The sequence below is a fragment of the Panthera onca genome, chromosome X, assembly GCF_046562875.1.
Source record: "Panthera onca isolate mPanOnc1 chromosome X, mPanOnc1 haplotype 2, whole genome shotgun sequence".
NCBI classification, from domain to species: domain Eukaryota; kingdom Metazoa; phylum Chordata; class Mammalia; order Carnivora; family Felidae; genus Panthera; species Panthera onca.
In genome coordinates this window covers 99,731,920-99,756,099 of record NC_138357.1, presented here as the reverse complement: position 1 = coordinate 99,756,099, position 24,180 = coordinate 99,731,920, and the positions used below count along the sequence as shown (strand labels likewise).

At 36.2% G+C, this 24,180-nt stretch overlaps 1 protein-coding gene across 1 annotated transcript in view; it reads right to left on the bottom strand.

Moving 5' to 3' along the window:
- Window positions 1-3,816: 3,816 nt before the first annotated feature.
- Window positions 3,817-24,180, bottom strand: part of TMEM47 (transmembrane protein 47) — a 30,534-nt gene continuing 10,170 nt past the window's right edge. Inside the window, exons 2-3 of the mRNA XM_081794144.1 lie at window positions 17,386-17,526; window positions 3,817-7,190 (exon numbers count right to left, since the gene is read on the bottom strand). Coding sequence (XP_081650270.1) covers window positions 7,012-7,190; window positions 17,386-17,526 — 320 coding nt within the window. The 3' untranslated portion in view covers window positions 3,817-7,011. The remainder of the gene's footprint in view (window positions 7,191-17,385; window positions 17,527-24,180) is intronic.

The following is a 24,180-nucleotide window of genomic DNA, read 5'->3' as shown; positions in this document are numbered from 1 at the left end:
TGATGCATAGGGGCACCTGTACCCCAATGTTTATAGCGGCACTCTCAACAATAGCCAAATTATGGAAAGAGCCTAAATGTCCATCAACTGATGAATGGATAAAGAAATTGTGGTTTATATACACAATGGAATACTACGTGGCAATGAGAAAGAATGAAATCTGGCCCTTTGTAGCAACATGGATGGAACTGGAGAGTGTGATGCTAAGTGAAATAAGCCATACAGAGAAAGACAGATACCATATGGTTTCACTCTTATGTGGATCCTGAGAAACATAACAGAAACCCATGGGGGAGGGGAAGGAAAAAAAAAAAAAAAGAGGTTAGAGTGGGAGAGAGCCAAAGCATAAGAGACTGTTAAAAACTGAGAACAAACTGAGGGTTGATGGGGGGTGGGAGGGAGGGCAGGGTGGGAGGGAGGGCAGGGTGGGTGATGGGTATTGAGGAGGGCACCTTTTGGGATGAGCACTGGGTGTTGTATAGAAACCAATTTGACAGTAAATTTCATATATTAAAAAAAAAAAAAACTATCAAGGTCTTCAGAAAATGTAACTGGAAATTTTATGTGAAATACATAAGGATTTCTATATTATGTCAAATTTATGCCAAAGTTGTTCCAACAGTGAACAGCATTCACAGTTGAATGAGAAACATAATTTTCATGATCATGAATGTTAAAAGTTTTATCATTTAGGGAAGCAAAATTTCCCACCCCAAAATATGTCTTTTGGCATGTGGATTACTTTAGGCCCATTGTTTTTAAGAAATAGAAGGCTCAAGTTGTTTTCTTCTTTGACTCCCCCATAGCTGCCTAAAAGGATTTAGAGGATATGCTTCAGGAGAGAGCTGTCCCCATACATAACTACAGTATAATATGAACTAGGTGTGGTGGACAGGGAGGAACATAGCAAGTCCTGTTTGATCAGACTGTCCCATTGTTTCTGGATGGCTCAGCAAATATTTGTTTACCAAACATTTACTTTCTCATCTTCCTGTGAATTTCCTTCCTTCCCTTTGTATCCCCAGACCCCTACCCACTTTTCCTTAGCTCTCGACGGCATATAAGCCTCAATTGCCTGACTGCCTCTGGTGTCATAGTCTTTTAGAGTCCCCATATGTACGTAATGAAATTTGATTTTCTCCTGTTTATCTGTCTCATGTCAATTTAATTCTTAAGACCAGGCGGGGCGGTGGGGGTGGGGGGGGGGGGGAAACAAACCTTGAATGGTAGAGGAAAATTTTCCTTCCCAACAATTGCAATTTCTCACTTTGCTTCTTTCAGATACATCACTGTGCAAATACTTAACACACTTGTAATAGCTAGATAATGTTTAAGAAGAATCACCTAAATATTAAAAATTGGAAAACTTGTTCTTGATGTCAGGAGTTGCCACACTACCAGTGAGCAGTGATATGGCCACAAAGGGGGACTTACTTTCCAAAAACACTTTGATATAGAAGTTTGTCTAGGAGAGGTTGCCAAGCATGAGCGCATTATGTCTTTTCAGTTAACATATGGTACCAAAGACCAGCAAAGTAGTGTTTCTTCTCCATTTAACCCTTAACAATTTAACTCCCCATTCATAATAATCTTAAGTCTGTTCAGACTTGAAACAGTATCTTTGAACTCTTCTTGTGAACCACATTTTCATAAAAAAAAATTAAATAGGCTGTGTGATATTTCTTATTTTACCTTTATAATGATAAATTCAAAGCAACCAAGGGGCACTCTTAAGTACCATCATCACATCTATGTAATGTGTAATTATATACGATATATAATTAGTATATATATGTTTAGATACTATTTTCTTCATTAATTCTTGTCACATGCAGAAATGGAAGTATTCAAGGTTTTTGCTGGTTTGATGACATGATTTTCCACGTACCTGTTCCAAGTTTCTTTTATAATCATTATTCCTATGAAGTCATTCAACTTGGAAATCATTGCTTGCCAAAACTGAGTTTCTCTGGTGAACCACTCAACACGGCTTTAGTTTTATAAAGAACACCATTCTTTGTGTGCTGTTAATCTTGGCTTAGAAACACCACATATTATTCTTCCCACTTGAACAGTTCAGCTCCTGTTCTCTTAGTTATACTTTGGAACCATTAGACTTACTGCTGGAATATAAATGTATGAGTCACCCAGCTGGTGACTCTTTGAAAACAGATTTTCCAAGTATAGATATATGGACTCTCTCTTCATAGCAACATTCAGTTGTTCAAAATCTGAGGACTTCCCAGTCTGAAGACCTGCCTCATGCAAGAAAAATTGTTGGCATTTTGTTAGGTGGCATTTTGTTACTTAGTGTGATTTTAACTTTGGCATTAAGTAGCTATGACACCATGTTCCAATAGTTGACATAGATGTTAAATTATTCAATAAGTTAGAGCTTCCTGTGAAAATGCTAAGCACATAATTCTAATTTTTATTTGCTCTTTTAATCTCATTTACGAATGCACTCCTGAAAAGCTGTTAGCAGAAGGTCATGAGAATTTGGTAAACCAGAAATCCAGGTATTTGGTGGATCATTCTACAGAATAGAAAATAATTTCACTACCAATTTATTTTCTAACCTGAATGACTTGAAAACCTTCAAAATGGGACACCGTGTTGACATAGGATGGGCCTGATTTAATAAAAGAAACTGCTAACAGGCTATATGGCCATTATGGCAAAGCAAATTGAAATTACTTTCCTGTTTCATGTACACAATGAAATCCCTGAAGGCAAAGGATATTCCCTTGTTAAATCAGAATGAAGTTATGTCTCCATGTCTTCCAAATTCAGAGAAAGTGGGTCATGGATAATTACCAGGCAGGACATGTTTGTAAACATGTTTTGCTCAGGAGAATTCTGTATACAAATGAAAATAATTTATATTGAAATTTTAATCCATCAAATAAATGATGCTACTCCATCAAATTAGAATAAGGCCATTGAAAGGAAAATTTCCAAGATGACAGAAAATTTGTGAAAATGTTAGAATTTATAGTTGTTAAATATGTGTAGTTTTGGAAGTTTGATATTAAATATAGCATAGGCTCGCAGATGATTTACAATATTTTTTGGCAGGAAAAAATACTGAGAACCTTTCAAAATTTAAGGGTTCATATGACACATGAAAGGATATCCTAACAAAAATATGTAATTCATGTTCAAACTGATTTTATCAACACAAGAAAGTTTATTCAATTATATGTGGTTCTATTTCTATCCTCAAGAAAAATTTCTGGCAATCATACAAGTGAATTTTATCACTTAAATTTCTTTCCAAGCACACTCACCGTTTATATGTAAAGCTGATGCAAAATTTTGACTTTATGAACTCCTTCACATACACATGTGCATGTGCACTGAAAATTCACTGAAAATTCAAAGTGCTTCTCTAATTAAAAATTAGAAATAGTGCAGGAAAGGCTGTTTTAACATACCTTGCAAATGCTGAAAATGAAACAAAACCCAAAATAGAATTATCAACCCCTTGCTACTCCTGTTTCTAATTGTGTCAGTAGAGGTGGAAAAAGGATAGCCTACTCTGTTATCTCCTCCCAGTGCATTTCAAAACAAAGTTTCAAGTCAACATTCTTTCTTTTATTGTTCATATAACTCACCTGCAGAGGACAGAAAAGAATCTTGGGAGAGAATATGAAAACAGAACTAGTTTTAAAAAGTCTTACATAAATAAACATGTCATATTATGTTCTGTTTTTGAAAAAGTATATATTGTAAAGGAAAATGTGAACTGAAGACATGTAATTTAGGAACCTGTTAATAGGTCTACACAGTAGAGAAGACACAGGTCACACCACATCGGTGAAACCACTTTTATTTTTATTTTTTCCACATAGATAACTTCATGTCAGCTACAAAAACCATGAAATGAAGAACCATTCGTGAAACTGCAAACTCAAAACCACTGGAGTGATAAACAGGTTTCCCCCAGAGGACTGTTAGAAAAAATAACCAGAATACCATGGATTCATATTTAAGTAGTAAACATGTCATATATTTAAAAATAATAAATATAGAACAGCAGTAGAGAAACTATAGCATCAACAGCATGAAGTATAATTTTATTAAGACAGATGAAATTTCTAGGCACAGTTTTAGGCATTAAAGAGGACACAGAGGCATAGGTTAGTGTGCGCTGCTCTGTACAAAAATACAGTCTGAATAAATTACATTGCTAGCCATACAATTAGACGTCACTTACCAGTCAGTTCATTGCATGTTTAATAATATACAGGTACATGCTAATCCATATATATCATTTATATTTCAAACACATAGGTCTCTCTATATTTGTCTTTTAAAATTTACATGTTGAACTTACAAAAAGCTAAATAGTTGTGCAAGAAATCCAAATAACTAGCCCTGCTGAGTACTTTATGCTCTATGTGTGTATGTGTATATATCTAAGATAAACAATGGATTTGTAGTTAACAGTTTTGCTTGTAAGAAAACATCAAACAAACCTAAAGCTGCAACGACATAATGTAGGTGAAAATTCACTTGTGTTTATTCTGATAGACAAAACAGTATTTTGGATGATCAACACCTTTCATGTTGTACTGAGACTGTTAGCAATGAAATACTTTCAAATATTAGTGACGGTAGAAATATAGCATAGGGCTCTTCACTGGGAAGGGGGAAAAAGTCATGTAAGAAATCTACTTTTCAGTGAACTGCAAATACGTGTGCCTTAAGCCTATAACGTATTCTGTCATTTTCCAGCCTGTCATATTGACAGACAATGAAAACTTGCTAAGACTGGAGATGTGATATTGGTCTAACAGCACACTGCATCCTCTACTAGGACCAAGAAAAGTGCCTCATTGATGTCAGCACCAAAGTACTATTCTTCCATTATTCAGGAATAAAGAGACTCTCTCACAATAGAGAGGGTGTAGGAGACGAAATCCCCATTTGACAAATACCGTATTTCTCATGCTGCCCTGACAATACGCAATTAACTGCAAGACTGTCTGGCCCAGATTTTACTATTTCTCAAGAAAATTGCTTCAAAAGATTCTATAATACTAATATCTTTCTGCAAAATTTCTACCCATAGTTTCTCATGATTCTATAGAGAATCATATACTTTAATAAAGGTTTCTCTCTAGGATGCATTTAATTCCTTTTGTCTGTCATTGCTAAAATAAGATTAAGCCTGCTTCTTGATATTTACTTTGTGATTCTATAGAAAAGTCACAAGATAAGGTTTTTTTTTTAAGCATTTGAATAATAAAATAGTTTTTTTTTCTGTTGTTTTGGCAACAGTTCTTAAGACAAAGTGAAGGCAGAACTCTGCTTTGGGAGGTAAAGCAAATTATTAAATACTATTGATGTGGTCCTGCTCTTAACGGATTTTGCAATACAATAGAACATAAGTACGTTTTAAATGATTTTTCCAATGCTTCCTTCTGCAAAAGGGCCAAAACCAGAACATACTGTTTTAGTGTTTTTGTTAACAAAAATAACTATTTATAACTTTCATATTAGAACTGTATATTTGATATAAAAATATGTTTACAATTAAACTATCCAAATTTGTATATTCAACAGGATTAACACAAGTTTGCAGGGTGAGATTAGTTGCAAACTCATTCCCTATTACTGATATTTCCTTCCATTTGAACAGCCAACAAATGATTCCTTTGACATAAATCCATCATAATTGTGTACACAAATCAGTTAGCCCATTAGTTAACTCCAGAGGACCAGGTGATAACCAGATGAATTCTACTCCTCTACTGAGACATTTAGACATTTATAGAAATCTATCGCTATTCTTTTATTTTTTTAATAAAGACATTTAAAGTACTTGAAAAAAGCAGCCTTCTATTTTACTGAATTTTTAACAAAACGATCATTCTAATTGCTACTCTCTTTTGAACTACAGTGCTTACAGAAGAATCATGAATTTTCAGAGTAACACCATTTCAGTTTTTCTTCTTATACAATTCTATTAAAACTTTCCAGTGAAACAGTAGAGAACATAGAGCAAAAGCTTTAAGGTATATGTACTTTTGTACAGTAAGTAAGTGTGAATACCAGTCTAAGCCTCTTAACGTGTACAAGGTTAGTGTTCAAATCACTTCACTAGAGCAAATATTACTTTTACGTGTAATAGGCAAATGCATGTATAGGGCCAGGGAACAACTTATTACCATTTATACTAATGGTTCACCTTTATAAAAATATTTAAGCTTGTTACATACGCACAATTATTTGCTGTCATGTTTGGTAAATGACATAAAGGGTACTTAGGACAAAAGCAACTCATGCATATTTCTTTCTAGTTGCCCCAGGGAAAGTAAAGACTCCCAATTTTCCTCATTCTAGATATGGCTGAGGCACAATTTCTAACCACATAATGAAAAGCACGTGTCTCCAAGTCTTGACTCCCTTCCCCGGGAGCTGCTGATTGCCAAAGCATTGCCTCCCATTAAAATAGAGTATTCTTAAAGGTGGAAGTTGTACCATTAACCAATTACATTCAGAACTCCCATTAAGTGCTGAAGGGCAGTTCACTTTTCAAAATCTCATTCAAGCAAATAACCAATGGCCAATGTAGTCATTGGGTAAGCAGGTGATAAAGGACTCCAACAGTGGAATCCTTGTCAGAGCAAAGAACTTCTAAATGTTGCTTATGCCAGCTGTTCCCCTGCAGGCAATAGGAGATTCAGGCATTTCTCATTTCAACTAGCTTCTCACAATGGTTGCTGTCATACAGACCCTTCACTTGTCAAGAAAAATGACATGAACATATTGCAAGTTTGCAGCATTTGCCTATGTCTAATCAGCTCTCTTAATTTGTGCAGGTCCCTAAAATGAATGTAAAAGCTGGTTACGGTGTTGATAGCCAAAAGGCAAAAGATATTAAATCAACTGAGCAAACTGCTTGATGCTCCACAAGTGTTTTAGAAAATAGTGAGTTAGAAAAGATACAGACGTAATCCTTTTGTTGGATGGTTGGTTGTTTTGAAAATCTGAGTGTCGGTTCTAGTAGTAGTCTTCATAGTTCTTAGGGTTCAGGCAATAAAGGATGGCACCCCCAAACGAAAATATAGTTGCACCCCAGGCCAGGCCATAACCCCAATTGAACTCATGGTAAATTTTCAAGCTCACAGTTTCAATGAACTTGATTGGGTAAAGGACCAGGCTGCAAACCTGTAAAACAACTGAAAGGAAAGCAAATCAAAATTAGAAAAATGTTATTTGTAGAAAATAAAATGATATAACATATAAATATATATATGAGAATTACTTTCTAATCAAACATAAAAGCCAAAAAATTTGAAACACTGCTTATTTCCAGATGGCACACCTCAAAACATTAACAATTTTTTAACACTGTTTCACAATATAGTAGCAATTACTCTTAATAATTAGTACCTCAGTATAATGGTATTTGATGAAATAATTAGTGCAATATAATTATTTGAGCATACAAAGTAGTGATTCACACTTTACAAACATACATGTATAATTATCACTGTTATGGCATACAGTGGTCCCATACACTAAACTGTTCCACTATACAAAACCTGTAAATAGCTCCCCAAGAACAGTGACCCCAAATGCCAGCTAAAATGCCTGTGATTTATTTAAGCTCTTGAGGAGTTGAGGAATTTGAACTCATTTGTACTGATGAAACTGGTCAACCTGTGATTCAAGACATGCTATTTCTTGCTGCTGATTCTCAATACCATGTAACTCAGCTGACCATTCCAGCAACTCCTACTGTGGATGTCTTTACTTATATTCCTCTGTTCAAAAACTATTTCCATCCTTTTCCTCTAATCTTTAAAAAGGGGCTCATTTTTCAAGAAGTGACATTTAATAATACGTTTGCATGAGATAGATGACATCTATATATTCATTCTTCACCTACTTTCAAAACAGAATGAAATCAATGAAGGCCTGGGAGATGATGGTACTGAAAACATAAACTAATGATGGCTACTACAGTAGAGCACAAAACTTAGCTCTTAGTTCTTAGCTAAATCTTAATTCTTAGTTGGCTGTCAGTCAGGGCTAAAGAGAAACTGTGATGAGTCATAACTAATAAAATAAAACAAACCAAATAATCCGGAAAGGCAAGGGTGTTTTTTAATATATCTAAAATTAAAGTGGTATTTATCCTGTGGCTATTTCTATATGGGAGACATGGGATTACACAAGAGATGATATCTTTCACTCAAAATCATAACTTCATGTGGGATCAAATATTATATAATTTCTATTGTATTTAAATCAACTTAACTATCATTTATGGGATGTGTCTGCCTCATTCTCTACCATATGACAGCTTCCACCCTCAAGTTACGATCTTTAAAAAAATCTGGGGTACTATGTGACAGGGCTTGGCAAACTACCAAATCTGGTTTGCTGTTTCTGAAAAAAACTTTTACCGGAACACAGCCAGGCTCATTCATTTATGTATTGTCCGCACTACAATAGCAGAGTTGAGTGGCTGCAATAGAAACCATGTGGCTCACAAAGCCCAAAGTACTTACTATCTTGCCCTTTATAAAACAAAGTTTGCCACCCTGCTACATAAAATAAATGTTTGGTTAAAATGATTATTATTTGAGTCACCTTAAAGATGCTGTAAATTCCAAAAGTACAACAAAAATGTGAACAATTGAGACAAGAATAAAATTTGATATAGTAAAAAAGATACACTTTATTAAATTTTTTAAAAAGCAATAGGATGGATAGTGTGTTTAATTAAGCTGGACTTCTGCGTTTTAAAGTCTATGCTCATCAATTCTCAGTACCTATAAAAGATCTTTATTACCAATATGATTAATGTTCCTAGCAAGTCATTAATGGTCCTCTATTTCTAGTATAAAGCTGATGAACTCCAGAAAACCCCTGAGAGCATGATTCCACACAATCATTACTTTCTCTATGGCTCTGACTAGGGGTCAAGTAACCTTTCTGGAGCTGGGTATAAGAATTTGAAACATTTTTGCCATGTAACTCAACACTGCTCCAGATCGGCAGTGGCCTACCACACTTCCACACCATGGAGAGTGGATGGACAAGTAGATCCGTATAAAAGGAGAATCTCTTGACATCCAAAATGGAAACCACACCTTGTTTATAGTTTAAAAATCTCAGAAAAGATTTTAAGTCCATGTTAGGACAACTGACAACCCATTATATAACCCACACTTCCTCTACTTACAGCCAGTAAGTGCTAAATATGTGTAAATATGTGCTAATTTTAAAAAATTCAGCAGGCTCTGTGTCTTTGTGAGGGAAAGAGTGCTTTCATGTTTTAAATGTCTTAAAAAGAACAAGAAGTCAATTCCTATCAACCATGAACTACAGAAAACAAATTCCAAAGTTACTAAGTTTTTTAAAAAAGGCATTTGTCCTCAGGTTTCTCTACTCTGGTTGCTAGTCAAAGGATGCCTGATCCTACCAGGATGTGACTGAAATATAAGTGAATTAGGAATAGTAATTCATTTACTCATTCAACAAATTCATTCATTCAATAAGAATGTTTGAATGTTTCTAAAGTGATACAGTTTAAGGCACTGAAAACAAAAGTTGCTACCCCCATTAGTTAAATAAGTACAGGATATGGCAGACATGATAATACAAGAAAGCAAAAAAACAAGATCGAGGGATACAGGCTGCTCTTTCAGATCAAAAGCTGAAGAAAGCCTCTTTAGGGAGGAGTCATTTGAACACAGTCCTGAATGAAGTTAGGGGTGCAGGCCACTATAGTGAGGAGTGAGCAATCCGGGTGGATGGCACAGGTAGCATAAAACCCGTGACGCAGGTGCATGCTGGTTGTAGTGGAGCATCAGTAAGGATGCTGTGGTCACAGGACAGAGAACACGGTGGCGACTGGTAGGAGAGGAGACGGAAAAGAGAGCCAGAGGCCCATTCAGGAATGGCCCTGTGAACTGTGGGCAGGGGTATAGATTTTATTCTAAGTGTGATGGACAGCTGCTAAAGGAGTTTGAACACAGAAGCAATAACTGATCTGAATTCTACTCTAGAAGGGCTCTATGGGTTCTTTTGTGACACAGCCAGTCTCTAGGGTGAGTTGTTTACCTAGACTGCTTTTAATATTCATTTCAATGTGTTTTATTTAGCAAGTATTTGGCCTCCATGGTATAATACAATGATATAATTTCCCTCCAGTGGAAAAGTGGAAATACAACTGCATTAGGCTCCAATGGCATATTCTCCTGAGCAGCTTTCTTAGAGATAAAACTTTATTGTGTTGTAGCCAGATGAAAATTACCCTAAGATGTTTTATGCCTCTGAATTATTTTTCTCTCTTTAGAATCACTGAAATGCATGTAATAGCAAAATTGAGAAAAAAAAACATATTTAAGCCTGCATTTGTAAATAACTTTCTCCATCTAATAAAAATACACATACACAGGTAAAAATGCCTCCTTGCCTTTTGTAGATGCTGTGGGAAAAAAAAAGAACACAAAAACAAAAAAAAACCTGAAGAGTTCAGGACTCAAGAAAATATCATCATACTGATATTTCTACTTTACCACCAATCAATGAAACATAATAGGCATTGTATGTGGTATTCTCTATGCTCTATGTCAGACGCAACATGAGTAAAGTTGTGGAGCATTTTAGAATTTGAAGGGAATGTGAAGTTCATTTTATACCTCTCTCCACTTGTTTGAAAAGAGGCAACAAAACTACTAAGCATGAAATTGGTGGCTAGAAGCATGACAAGAACTTAGAGGTACTAATTTTGTCTTATGTCTAGTTTTAAGGGGATATTTTTTAGTGTTTCAATATTGAAACAGAAAACATTCAGTATTGAAATATTCAACATTTTCTTATAATGGGATATTTCAACAAACATTTATCGGATGTTCAGTGTGTGTGTAGTAGGTGAAAGGGGTAAGACAGATAGGACATGGCCCTTGACCAGTCATATTTCATGCTCTATGGTGGAAACATACACACAGGTAATTACAAACGAATGTATTCAACACTAATAGTAGAGGCATGTTCACTTATCCATTCATTCCACATTTACTGAACTCAATATTCCAGACACCATTTTTGCCTGGAGAAAGAAGGGAAAGCTTCCGAGAGGAAGCACCATTTGAACTGGATGGGACTTGGTCAGCAGACAAAGATGAAAAGACCTCTAGGAAAAAGCAGCAGCTTGTACAAAGCTTAGCAGTATAAGAGGATGTACCTATAGAAACGTCACAGGGTTGGAATAAAGGCTACATTCACATAGAAATGTTTGGTTCAGACTCTAAAAGGCTTAGTGTGTCATAAAAATAATAGATTGGATTCTATAGGGAGACATCTCAGAGATTATTTTTATTTTTTTCTAATAAAGTATTTTAAAATTTTTTTTTCAATGTTTATTTTTGAGAGAGAGAGAGACAGAGAGAGAGAGAGAGAGAGCGTGAGTGGGGGAGGGGCAGAGAGAGAGAGGGAGACACAGAATGGGAAACAGGCTCCAGACTGAACTGTCAGCACAGAGCCTGATGTGGGGCTCAAACTCATGAACTGTGAGATCATGACCTGAGCTAAAGTCGGATGCTTAACCAACTGAGCCACCCAGGCACCCCTCTAATAAAGTATTTTTTAAATGTTTGTTTATTTCTGAGAAAGAGAGTCGGGGAGGGGCAGGGTGGGAAGAGGACAACAGAGAGCCCATGACAGGCTTGAACTCAAGAACCATGAGATCCTGACCTAAGCCTAAGTCATACACTTAAATGACTGAGCCATCCAGGCGCCCCTCAGAGATTAATTGTAGATGCTGTCAGCACCCTACCCATAGACTTTTATCTTCATCACCCCAGTGCATGTCAGCCCGACTTCCAGCTGTGAGCACCACCTGCCCTTCTTGGCTTCACTTTTCCTCTGGCCACTAAAGCTACTTTGCCTGATTGTAGCCTGGTGCTCTGAGAAATTAATACTGCTGTCTCCCCAGCATCACCTTGGCCCTTACCAATGACTCTCAGAATATCGTTTCTAAATACCCCAGTTCCCTAGTCCTTCCAATGAAATAACTCTGAGGTGTGTGTTGTAAAATTGGTTTCCAGAATTTTTCCAAGAGAAGCTCCAGCTGTGTACGGCAACAACTGGTTTGATAATGTACTCTTTACTGGCTCCCTTCCCTTTGCTGTCTCACCTTCTGTTCCCTTCTTTTACCTCCCAGATTAAGTGTTTGTACTGTCTTCTTGACTTAGGTTCTGCCTCTGGGGAAGCCAAAGGGAGAAGCAACAAGGCCAGATTTGTATTTGAGAACTACACCTCATGCGTTTGTGTGCAAGATAGACTATAAACTGAAGAAGACTGGAGAAGGAAGGCACTTAGGAGGCTGGTCAACGCATGGACACAGGTCAGAGAATGGGAAGAAAAGACGATAAAAGATAAACTCAGTAACTGGATTCTAGGAAAGGGAAATGAAGGAAAGTCATGTACACATTTTAAGTCGGATATTAAAATTTGAAAAATAAAGTAGGGTAAGTTCAAATTTGGGAACTGAGATGTTCTACATGAGGAAGAGTTATACCCTCAACTAAGGCAGCAATTGTGGTACATAAAAGAAACTATAGAATTAGAAGATAATTTAGAGACAGAATTGATAGGACTTACCAGCCAAGTCCCTAAATGCCAAACTTACAAAAAGAAAATGGCATTTTGGAGAATGAAACATTTGCCCATAAAGGGTTAATATGAAGTCTTCTCCTTTTCCTTTTGAAATTTCATCTGTAACTACTGAGAGTTGTAGTACATATGAAATTAATTACTGCACTGATACTATAAAATGTTCTAGCCAGAGAATAGTTTCATACTGATAAAGATCTGTGAGTAGAATTCCTTTTTAGTTTGAAATCTAAACTGGACACTGATTTTTCTGCCAAAATCTAGACTGAAAATACTTTCAGCCACCTCATACGTGTGACAGGATGGTGAGGAGGGCTGCAAAACACAAGCCTCTCATCAGATATAGCTCAGAGGTGGAAAGCAGTTACAGGACCCTGGGGAGGGGGGAAATCACTATTCTGTATAAACACTTAATTGCAGAAGGCTTTTTGCACATAAAACAGAAAGGAAATATCATTAATAAAATTAGTGGGGATTCCGTTATTTAAAATCTGAATTATAAGACTGAGAATTCGCAATTTGTACTAAAGGCCTTTGAAAAAATGGAAACAATCATCCTAAGTCCCCCTGGGGAATAAAAAAGATCTGCAAAACCAGACAATAAAAGAGGAGGACTCAGAATGAGGCAACTCCTTTAATTTCACTAAGTGTTTAGTGAGAACTAGATGCCAGTTATCATAATCCCATCATATCTCACTGATCATTGTCAGTTACACAATAAGAAACGGGCTACAGTCATCTGTATTGGAAACTTGCACACTTTCATGATGTGCTCTGATTGAGTCATGTTGCACTGATCAAGTTGTGGACTTTATGACATCTCCCATTGCTTACTCCCTTGGGTGTTGCCCCCCAAGAGATGGAGTAACAGGAATAACAGGATGGACTCCAACTGCAGTGCACAGTTGGCAGCTGCATTCAAAATTCAAGGCTGATTCTGCACTTCTTTTTCTATGTGTTATATGTAACCAAGTAAAGATGACTTGTGAACCCCCATGTGGACTTTCAACTGAGATAGATGCCCTGAACTGAAACCCTGGCTCTGCAACTTATCTATTGGATAACTCTGGGGAATTACTTGACCTTTCTGAACGTATTTCTTCATTGATAACATGGGGAAAAGAAATACCTCATCTTATAAGAGAGATAGTATATACTGAATGTCTAGCAGTGCAACACATGGTAGGTGCTCAATTCATTAGTATTGCCAGCATTGTTATTACAAATATCTTATTCTGAAGTCTAGACTTCTAGGACCAGTGAGGGAGTTGTGGAACATGGGACAATGTTTTATTTTATTTTTTAATGTTTATTTATTTATTTTGAGAGCAGGGGGAGGGGCAGAGAGAGAAAGAGAGGGAGAGAAATAATGCCAAGCAGGCTCTGAGAAGTCAGCACAGAGCCTGACAATGAGAGCCTGAGCAGAAATCAAGAGTCGGACACTTAACCAACTGAGCTACCCAGGCACCCCAGGACACTGTTTGAGATGGGCTGAGTGATGACTATCTCTCCGCAATTCTAGCAACTATCCAGGCAGGTAACGAGCCCACCCTAAATTAAGGACTTCAGAGAAAAAGGGACGATGAAAAACCTTTATGAGATTTAATCATCAGCTTTTAGTAAATACCCTTGGAGTACATAATCTAACACCAAAGTAGTACAGTTACATACTATAGGTGCTCAACATATATTTGTTAAATAAATGAATGAAAACATGAATAAAAGAAAAAATAATTTTTATAATTATTACTTTTTCGACCTCTTTTTGGTCTGAGCTTTGTGCTCACATAAATTTTACTGCTTCATAAACTGCAGAGAGAGAAATGGTTTAAGAAAAATTGGATTATAGTTAGCTTGTTTACATGCCTGTTTTCCCTGTCAAATTATAAGCCACACACCTTAGTCATCTTTCCATCATTGATTCAACTATCTATTGACCACCTCGTTGTACCAGGCAGAGCACACAGTACTGAATGAATTATATACTCCTGTGTAGAGATGTTTCCAAGTGGTAGTGCTATGCTTGTTTTGAGTTTATGTATTGCATGTTTCAGCAGAAGCAAAGATTATTTCTTTGCTGAGACAGATAACAAGATCTGTGTGTGGACACCAAGATAAGGCTTGGTATTATTTGGGGAAAAAAAAAACATTTTGAGAAAAGAGGAGAAACACAGACCATTTTCAAGCAGACCAAGATGAGCAAAAAGGTAAAAGGGCCCCAAATAAATATTTACAAACAATCACTAAACGGAATTACAAGTGAGACAAGCCAACCAATAGAGTAAGTATGTTTACTATGAGGCAAGCAAAATCAACAGCCATGATTTTAACTAGCATTGTTTCAAGTAGGCAGAGTTCCCAAATTTGTTAATCTTCTACCCAAATCAATAATGGATTATTATGTGTAATGAGTATCTTTTCCAAAATCAGCTACTGGCAACTCTTTAATGGTTTCTCAGATGGCAGAGAGAAACCTTTTGTGACATGTTTCAAATCACCAGTAAGTTTTACCTTGCTTATGTCCAAAGTGAACACAAAACTAATGGTTATTTCAAAAAAGCTTCCATAAGCACAGTGTCAAAAGAGAATGAGTAAAATTATACCTTAGCACATGTACATTTTTAAAATGTAGCAGTATGATGCTCACTTGAGCTCTCAGTGGGTAGAATATAAATATATGAATATTGCTGTAGGGATTCCTTTCATTATTTTATAATTTACTACTACTTGTAGTAGCTAGAGCTAAATAAAAATCTTTATTTTGACCAAGCCCAGTACCTAATAACTTATATTCATCTATAGTATACTTTCTGTTAAAACCAGTACTTATTTTCACATTTTCATAAATTTTGCTATACTTGGGAAACATACAGAGCTTCTTTAGAAAGAACTAGGAGGAAAAAAAAAAAGAAAGAACTAGAAACTCCTAATTATTTTTCTAAGCATGTTTATAATAGGTGCTATAAACAATTGGATTTCTATGTAGATTCTGCATATGCTAGTAGGTGGTAAGTTAAAGTCTAAATGAGACAGTAACTAGGTAGCACAATAATATTCCATATTTATAAGAGAATGTCTAAAGTACCTCTATACCTTCCTAAAATCAGAAATATCTGAGTATTCTAAGAATTATTCAAAACATAATTCCAGTTTTAAAGAATGGTATATCATTTCAGAACAATTTATCAAGAAATTCTATTATGATTAATTATCTAATCACTATGTTAATAAATCCTAGCTGCAAAGACAAACTTATACTAAAATTAAAATATCTAAAGTTATTTCATTCTAAAAATAGAAATAGCCACGAGAAATCCATGAACCAAGAAATAAACTAAAGAATAGTGATGGAATCTTTAGGAGAATTTTCAGGTTTACCAAATGATTCACAATACAGTTCTTTATTACACAGGAGATCAACAAAATAATCATAGTATGGTCACTGCCTATGACTTCAGAATATTTTTTTCAGAATATTTTTTGTAATAGTGTTTTCTACTCTTATTAGAAAGTATCTGTGGTGATACTTAGCTAGTTTTATGGGTCTCTTAATACAGTGTACACTCTGTAATAGGTACCTAATAAACAGCTGAATGAACAAATCATTAGCGAATGAGCCATGTTTAAAATTCAGTAGCCTCCCAGCCCCGGCTCTGCTGGTAACTACTATGTAATCTTGAGCAAGTCACTTAAGAGATTTGAATTAGCAGTTTTTCCAGATTGCTTCAGGCCTTTGGACCTTTATTTTTATGACACCTACATTATGATCAGTCTTTGTGGGTATAAAAAATGAACACAAACAGCAGGGGGCAGCAGAATACTTCTGATCTTACATTTTTAGATCAAACTACCCTTCAAATACTGAGAAATTTCATCTGTTCCCATCTTTAAACAGCCTTTAAAAAAAAAAATCCATCTAATAGCCTAGATGGTTCTGTCAGTGTCTTAATTATTGACAGTCACGGGGGCTTATTTTGCAGTCTTCAAATCAGATGTGACTGACAGGGTAAACTGAAGGCACCACAGGAATATTTCAGTTTGAATCGAAGAGAACAATATATTCAAAGCTATTCTTACAAATGAAAATTAAAACACATAACAATGTGCTGGACTTTTAATCTTCTAAACCTCCTTTCTAAATAGTTCCTTGATTTCAGCACAACTTCCATCTTACCTTGGTTGATATTTTTATCCAAGCTGTGCTTCACAGAATGATGGTTGTTAAGTTAATGAATATGGCATTGACCTCATACGACTGAATTATCTGATGGTTCGAGTTCTACATTATCATTTTTCATTACAGCCATGTTTATTTCCAAATAGATTTATACCTTTAAGGCTATCCATATTGGAATGTTTTTCAGTTTCATGTCAGAAAACAATAATGTTGCCTTAAGATCACCAAGGGGGCGGTAAAAGGAGTGGAAAAAAACTGAATGTGAAGACTGTTCGTAAACACATCTGCTGCAATTCGTAAGGCAACAGCCCTGTCAAGAACTATTACTTATTCATGTTTTAGTTAGAAGTTTAGAAATTGCCACTATGCTCTGTGAAATGCTTATTTAACACACTGAAAACTAATAATATGATAAACCCTTAGCCAATTTACCTTAAAATATAACAAATGTCTCTCAATTTGTATGTAATGCAGCAACCACATACTGCTTTTGCATGAGAAGACAGGATGGTAGAAAGGTTCATGAAACTTTAATATCAGTTTGAAAGTAATAAATATATATTTACCTGCTGCAAAGAGCATGACAGCAACAGGTCTGTAGAAGCGCCTTCGAGATCCCACGCAGATAGAAATCAAACCCACCAGGAATGCAATAAGAATGATGGCAGCACCGCCTAAGAGTAAAGCCAGGGTAGCAATCTGCCAGTCTGGAAAGAAAAGAAGATACTGCTTTTAAGCAGTCAGTCCTCAAAGAATCAACACAACTATGTTCACCTTGCTGCATCTAAATACATGTGATCTTACTGTGTGCTAAGCGTCCTTTGGGAATTGAAATTTTTTACAACAAAAATTACTATAAATGTCCTTCTTCAGAAAAGTCTATTATGCTAAGCTCAGCAGTGTTTTTAGAGCAGGGGTTTGCCATGCTTTCCAGACTCTATTAAGCCTTCATGGTAAATTTGGTATCCTTTCCATAACCTATTTTGATTACTGTTTTTTTCTATTGAGCTAAAGTTCACAAATCTTAAATATGAAAGTAGAGAATGTGATGAAATTTTAGATATATTCATATACTCATATAACCACCATCCAGATTAAGGTCTAGAACATTTCCATCACCGTGGTTCCTTCATGCCTCTCCCTCCTCCCCACTCAGTATCACCCTCCCACCCAGGCTAGTAATGGACATCTATACCTCGGATTTATCTGTGCCTATTATGTAAATGGCATGAACTCTTTTGTGTCTGGCTTTTAAGTGTGTGATGTTTATTTTTTTAATGTTTATTTATTTATTTTGAGAGACAGCTGTGCTAGGGGCATAAGTGGGAGAGGGGCAGAGAGAAAGGGGGAGAGAATGAGAGAGAGAGAGAGAGAGAGAGAGAGAGAGAGAGAGAGAGAATCCCAAGCAGGCTCTGTGCTGTTAGCGGGGGGAGCTAACCTCTGGTAGGGCTCAATCTCAGGAACCATGCATGAGATCACGACCTGAACCGAAATCAAGAGTTGGATGCTCAACCGAATGAGCCACGCAAGTGTCCCTGGGATATTTGTTTTGTTTCTGGCTTACATGTCTCTGATATCCACCCATGTTGTAATACATTCTTTCACTCTTTTTTTTCTGTCCTTTTTTGTAAAGCCTGCCCTTTCTGTACAAAAACAACAAAAAACAAAAACAAAAAACAAACAAAAATCCCCACACACACCAAGTTTATATTTGCCTTCTCTTCCTCCCTTTCTCTAAAACAACTCCCCCAGCAAATTGGCAGCAGGAGAATTTGTCGGCTGTTTTTTCTGCCTCTCTTTCATTTCATTCTAATCTTACTGTGGTATTTACTGCAAGGATGGTTTGTGAAATTAAGTATTCCCAGGGAGCCAGAAGGTACTCTAAATAGCTGACATGCCCTCTTCTTCACTCATGCATGGAAACAGCAAGCATATATTGACCACTTACTATGTACAGGTCTCTGTACATGGATACTTTGTCTCCCATGTGCTGAGTGAAAAGTAAACCTTACTTAAATGCATGTGTCATTGCTTATAAAGATGTAAAAATAGCCTGACAGAAAATTGGCCCATTTCCCCTTCCACAGAAGAGTAGAATGTTCTCTAAGAAGAAGCAAAGTGAATATATGAAAGCACTACCCAGCTTAGGAAGCATCACAAAAAAATGATACTGTCCATAACATTCTTCAGCGGGGGTCCTTTGGAAGTCCCAGGCTGCCTCTTCTGGCCTTCACTTTAATATATGTGCAGAAAATGAAAACAAACTTTAATCCATAGTTAAGTTGCAATGTAGTCTATATAAAGTCAAGAATTCATGACATTTTGATGCTGCACTCTGAAATTATCCCTCGAGAAAGCTTCCAAAGTGCACACTTTACCACTGTAGGATAAGGGACGAGTGGAGGAACGTACAATTCCCTAGGATTTTCTCCTTTTATTTATACTTGTATTTCTCCACCTCAAGAGTCCTCTTCCACATCCTTTCCTTTTAATAAATTCTGGATTTATAACCAGCACTGAATTAGTACTCACCATGTATTCAGGAAACAAACAAACAAGGGGAAAAGAGAAAAAAAAAATCCACACTTCTTAAAATATAAAGGTGAATCACAAGAAACTGGAGAGTATTTTTCAGCCATCTACTTGTAACAAAGGCATATAACTTCAAACAAAAGTATATCTGGCTTTCAACTAGAGTTTAAAAGGATAGCCATACTATGGCTTTTTTGTTCCATAACAGCATGTAGCTTTGAATTTAAAAAGCCAAAAGAATAAAAAAATTTTTTAAAAAAATTAAAAAGCCAAAAGAATAATCCTTACATTTGGAAGTCTCCAAATTTCTTTGAAAAAGTTTATACATAGGACAATTATTTTACACTTTAACATAATAGAAATTGTTCTGAAAACGTTTAAGTTGAAACTTCTGAAAAAGTAAAATTTTCATTATATCAAAGTGTTTGGGGCACAAAAAAAAATCCATCCGTTCATCCATCAGATTCTTTAAAAGGGCCTATGCTGAATATTTTCTAGTTGGACCATTATTTTCATAAAATGATCATTACTTTTAGCAACTTTCTCCAAATTACTTTAAGAACTTTTAAAGAGTTAATTTTAAGTCAAGATACAACTATTCACTCATTTAAAAAGTACCTTAAAAGATTGCTTTTTTCTGATAAGCTCTTTCACACAGCCCAATACATATGTATAAAATACCATCCATTTGACTGCTTCCACTTTTCACTCAAGATAAAAAAGGAATTGATCTTGATCACTTTCCTCTACTTTATTTTTTTTTTTTTTTCAACGTTTTTTATTTATTTTTGGGACAGAGAGAGACAGAGCATGAACGGGGGAGGGGCAGAGAGAGAGGGAGACACAGAATCGGAAACAGGCTCCAGGCTCCGAGCCATCAGCCCAGAGCCTGACGCGGGGCTCGAACTCACGGACCGCGAGATCGTGACCTGGCTGAAGTCGGACGCTTAACCGACTGCGCCACCCAGGCGCCCCATTTTCCTCTACTTTAAATATCCTCAAAGAATAGCTAAAATACAGGCATTTGCATTTTGTGAAAACAAACTAAGACAGAAAAAAATAGGCAAACTTTCCCTATAAAGGGCCAGACAGTATTTTCAGCTTTGCAGGTCGGGGTCTCTTACAACTATTCAACCTCTGCTGCGTGGTGTGAAAACAGCCAAAGATGATATGTAAATGGATGAGCATGGCTGTGTCCCAATAAAACTTTATCTACAAAAACAGGTGGTGGGCTTGCTTTGACCCTTCAGCTAAATTTTGCAGACCCATGGTCTGTACTTGACATATCATTTATAAATGTTGCAGGTTTTTCTAGGTAAAGGTCTTTCAGACAATAATAATTTCATTATGAAGTCAATTTGATAAGTGACTAATACAGGAGTGCAAAGTGATGCCTATGCAATTTAGCAAGAGAAAAATACAAAAAAACCCTAGTCACAAAATGTCGAATATCCTGAAAATGGTAATACTTTATTTCATATGGGAAACCAATAAAATTCATCAGAAGCCACCAAGAGAATAACACTTATTAAAAGGGACTAGGACCTAATTAGGAAGGGGGGTTCTTATAGCACAGGAAATAGTTCTAAAAAGTAAGTAAATACAACCAGTTCTGATTTTCCTCTATGTCCTATATTTATTTTTAGTACTGACATTTGTGGCTAATGAGGAAGTCATCCTAGACATAAAGTCAAAAAGGCATATTACCAATATCACACTGTAATATTGCTACCCTTCCCTTTGGCCCATAACCACAGATAATGCCTGTTCAAGCAGAGAAGCCATTTTATTTTACAAAAGACTAGAATTGGGCCATGTCTGCCACCGCCCTGGCCAGAAAGCTGGGGCTTACACTGAAGTACCAGAGGCTATATCTCTGGTACACAGTGCCAAGTTTTGAGATTGTTGTCATTATATCCATTTGGAATGCTTCACTCAGGCAGGTTGCCCAGGACCAAAGCTTTAACTCGATGATCAGTTGAACATCAATCAGGAAGCTGAAAAAGTGATTCAATATGGCTGCCATAGTCAGTAAGACCTAGGGCACTTTTCACAGTTCATCACTAGGTACCCTGGAGCTGAGAACACTGTCTCTTTCTGTCAACAGCTAGAATCCATTGTCCACATATTAGGACCGGCCTACTTTACGGGTGAGCTACAGTCAGGGGCTATGTAGATCGGCCTGATACCATTTCTTCTTTGTTGCTGAATGACACTAGAATATGGGGGATTATAAAAAACTGAAAAATAGTTTTAGAGATACCTACTAATGGCCATTAAAATAATATACGTTGGGCTTCATGTGTACACATATATTTACTTATTTACCAAATGTAGATTTAACAAGATATATACTACAGAACTTGAACAATTTTATGGTAATAGTATAATAAGTGACCAGAAAACTTGTCTCTACACTAATGGTTTATCCATTAGAAGGTTTGCAGGCCACAAATACTTGCTATCCCATATAGTGTTTGCAAAACAAATTAAAACGTCATAAAATTGTCAATTTTCAGCCCCATTTCTTTAAAAAAAATCATCTATTTTAAGTTCTCATAATTGGTTAATTTCTATATCAATCTTAATTCCACAATTTTATAGCCCTCACAGCATTTAGTCAGGTGATGTGTTGAGACTACTTAGAGATTTATTACTCTGCGTTAGTTTTACACATTTTTATAAATGATGAACCGACACTGTCGTGGAGCAGTGAACACAAACCAGCGCCACAGAACCGCAATGGCTGTTGGTGATATTTTACAAATTGCAGTGCTCTGCACAATTAAAACTGGTCATTGTTCACTGTCACGCCAGTTGATTTGAAATGTGAGTTTGGTTTCCAAGATCTCTGAGAACAAGTGGTAATGAGTTTTGATGACAAAATGTACCTCCTTGGTCTAGGAACCAGTGAGGACTCAAATGGGCTGAGATGTATCGAATCAAACCTAAAATGAGGCTGCCATGGTATAAGGGGAGTATAGTAGTCCCCCTCATCTGCAGTTCCGCTTTCCATGGTTTCAGTTACCCGGGGTCAAAGGCAGTCCAGTCTGGAAGCAGAGGATCCTCCTCCTAAGGGATCATCAGAAGGTCAAAAGTAGCCTAAGGCTATGTTAGTGCCTGTATCATTCACCTCACTTCATTTCATCATGTAGGCATTTTATCATCTCATATCATCACAAGGATGAGTACAGCACAATACAATATTCTGAGAGAGAGCTCGCATTTACGTAACTTTTATTATAGTATATTGTTATAACTCTTCAGTTTTATAATCTTAGTTATTGTTGCTAATCTCTTACTGTGTCTAAGTTAAAAATTAAACTTTATCACAGGTATATGTAAATAGGAAAAAACATAGTATATCTAGGGTTCAGTACTACCCACAGTTTCAGGCATTCACTGGGGGTCTTGGAACATATCCCACACAGATAAGGGTGGTGGGGAACTACTATATTTTGGCCAAACTGACACAATGATACACAGAAGGTATTGGAAGTGCACCTATGAAAGCCAATGCTCAAGATAAGCATGTGCTTCTCTAATAGTGCTTTTTCCACCAGAAAAAAAAGGAAAAATATAATAGGAATGAATATATATAATGTTATACTTTCCCCTACAGTTACAGAATAAAAACTGGGCAGTCCTTATGCCATAACATCAAGTCCAGCATTAATATGCAACTCAGGAACTAAATTCAAGTCCTCTTTCAAGGTATTTTTATTAGCTGGCACCAGAGTTTCCAATGTCTATAAATGCTTTAGTATTCTGCAGAATTGTGCTGACTTACTTTACAGTCTAATACAGGAGACTGGTCTGAAATTGCTGCTGCATTATGAAAATTCTATGGGCCACATCATAATTGCCAAATTGGAGAATTCACATCCCTTTAGGGAATTTGTGGTCAAATCTACTTCCATTTTTCAGTAAAGGCAAAATCTTAATGAAATACACCTTCCATACTTTTGAACCAAGGTCAAAGGCACCACACCAGTGCCTAAAGCTTTCCTCCACCCACCTTATTTCAAAACCTTTAACTTGTCAAACACTGCCTAATTTATTTACCTCTGTAGGTATTGCTTATACACTGAAATTTGTTCTACCTTCTGTAAATCCCTGAGCACACAATTGTCACTTCTTCTAGGAAATTAGGTAAAATTTAAAAAGCAACGAAGAAACAGATTTTTAACCTTATAAATTCAACTCCCACTGTTCCCGTGGGTAGTATTTTCCTAAATGTATTTTAATGTTTTAATATAGGGGTATCACTGTTCAACAGTTCTCATCCCAAATTAAAATACTGATTGTTAAAAAAATAACTTTTATAATCACATTCAAATTTGCCAGTCACTTTTATTTTCACCTTTGAGTTTTCCAAAAAGAGTTACATTAATCAAAATGATATCCGTTCGTACAATCAAAATCATTTACCGTTCAACCTTGAAGAGAGAATGATCTTTCCCTATCATCTTGATACCACCTCACAGGTCATCCCTAAATCCTCCCTAATTCACCCACATTAGCTGTATTATTCAACTCAAACCTTCGGTTCATCCAGATAGTTTTTATTCACTTGTAGGACATATTTATAGCCAAACATTTAAAGTTCTTTTCATTACATTGGTGAGAGCTCAGAAAGCAAACTCACTATTGCCAATTCCATTTTATTATCAGGAACTGGAAATAATGGGATGGTTTATACTTATTTAAGAGGAAAAAAAGCTCCCGTTACAGAATAACATGTCAAACCCAAATTCTCCAACATCTCCATTTCTTCACAGAAGGCCGTGTCTTTTTCCCGAATAGCTCATCTCATTAGAAATTATGGC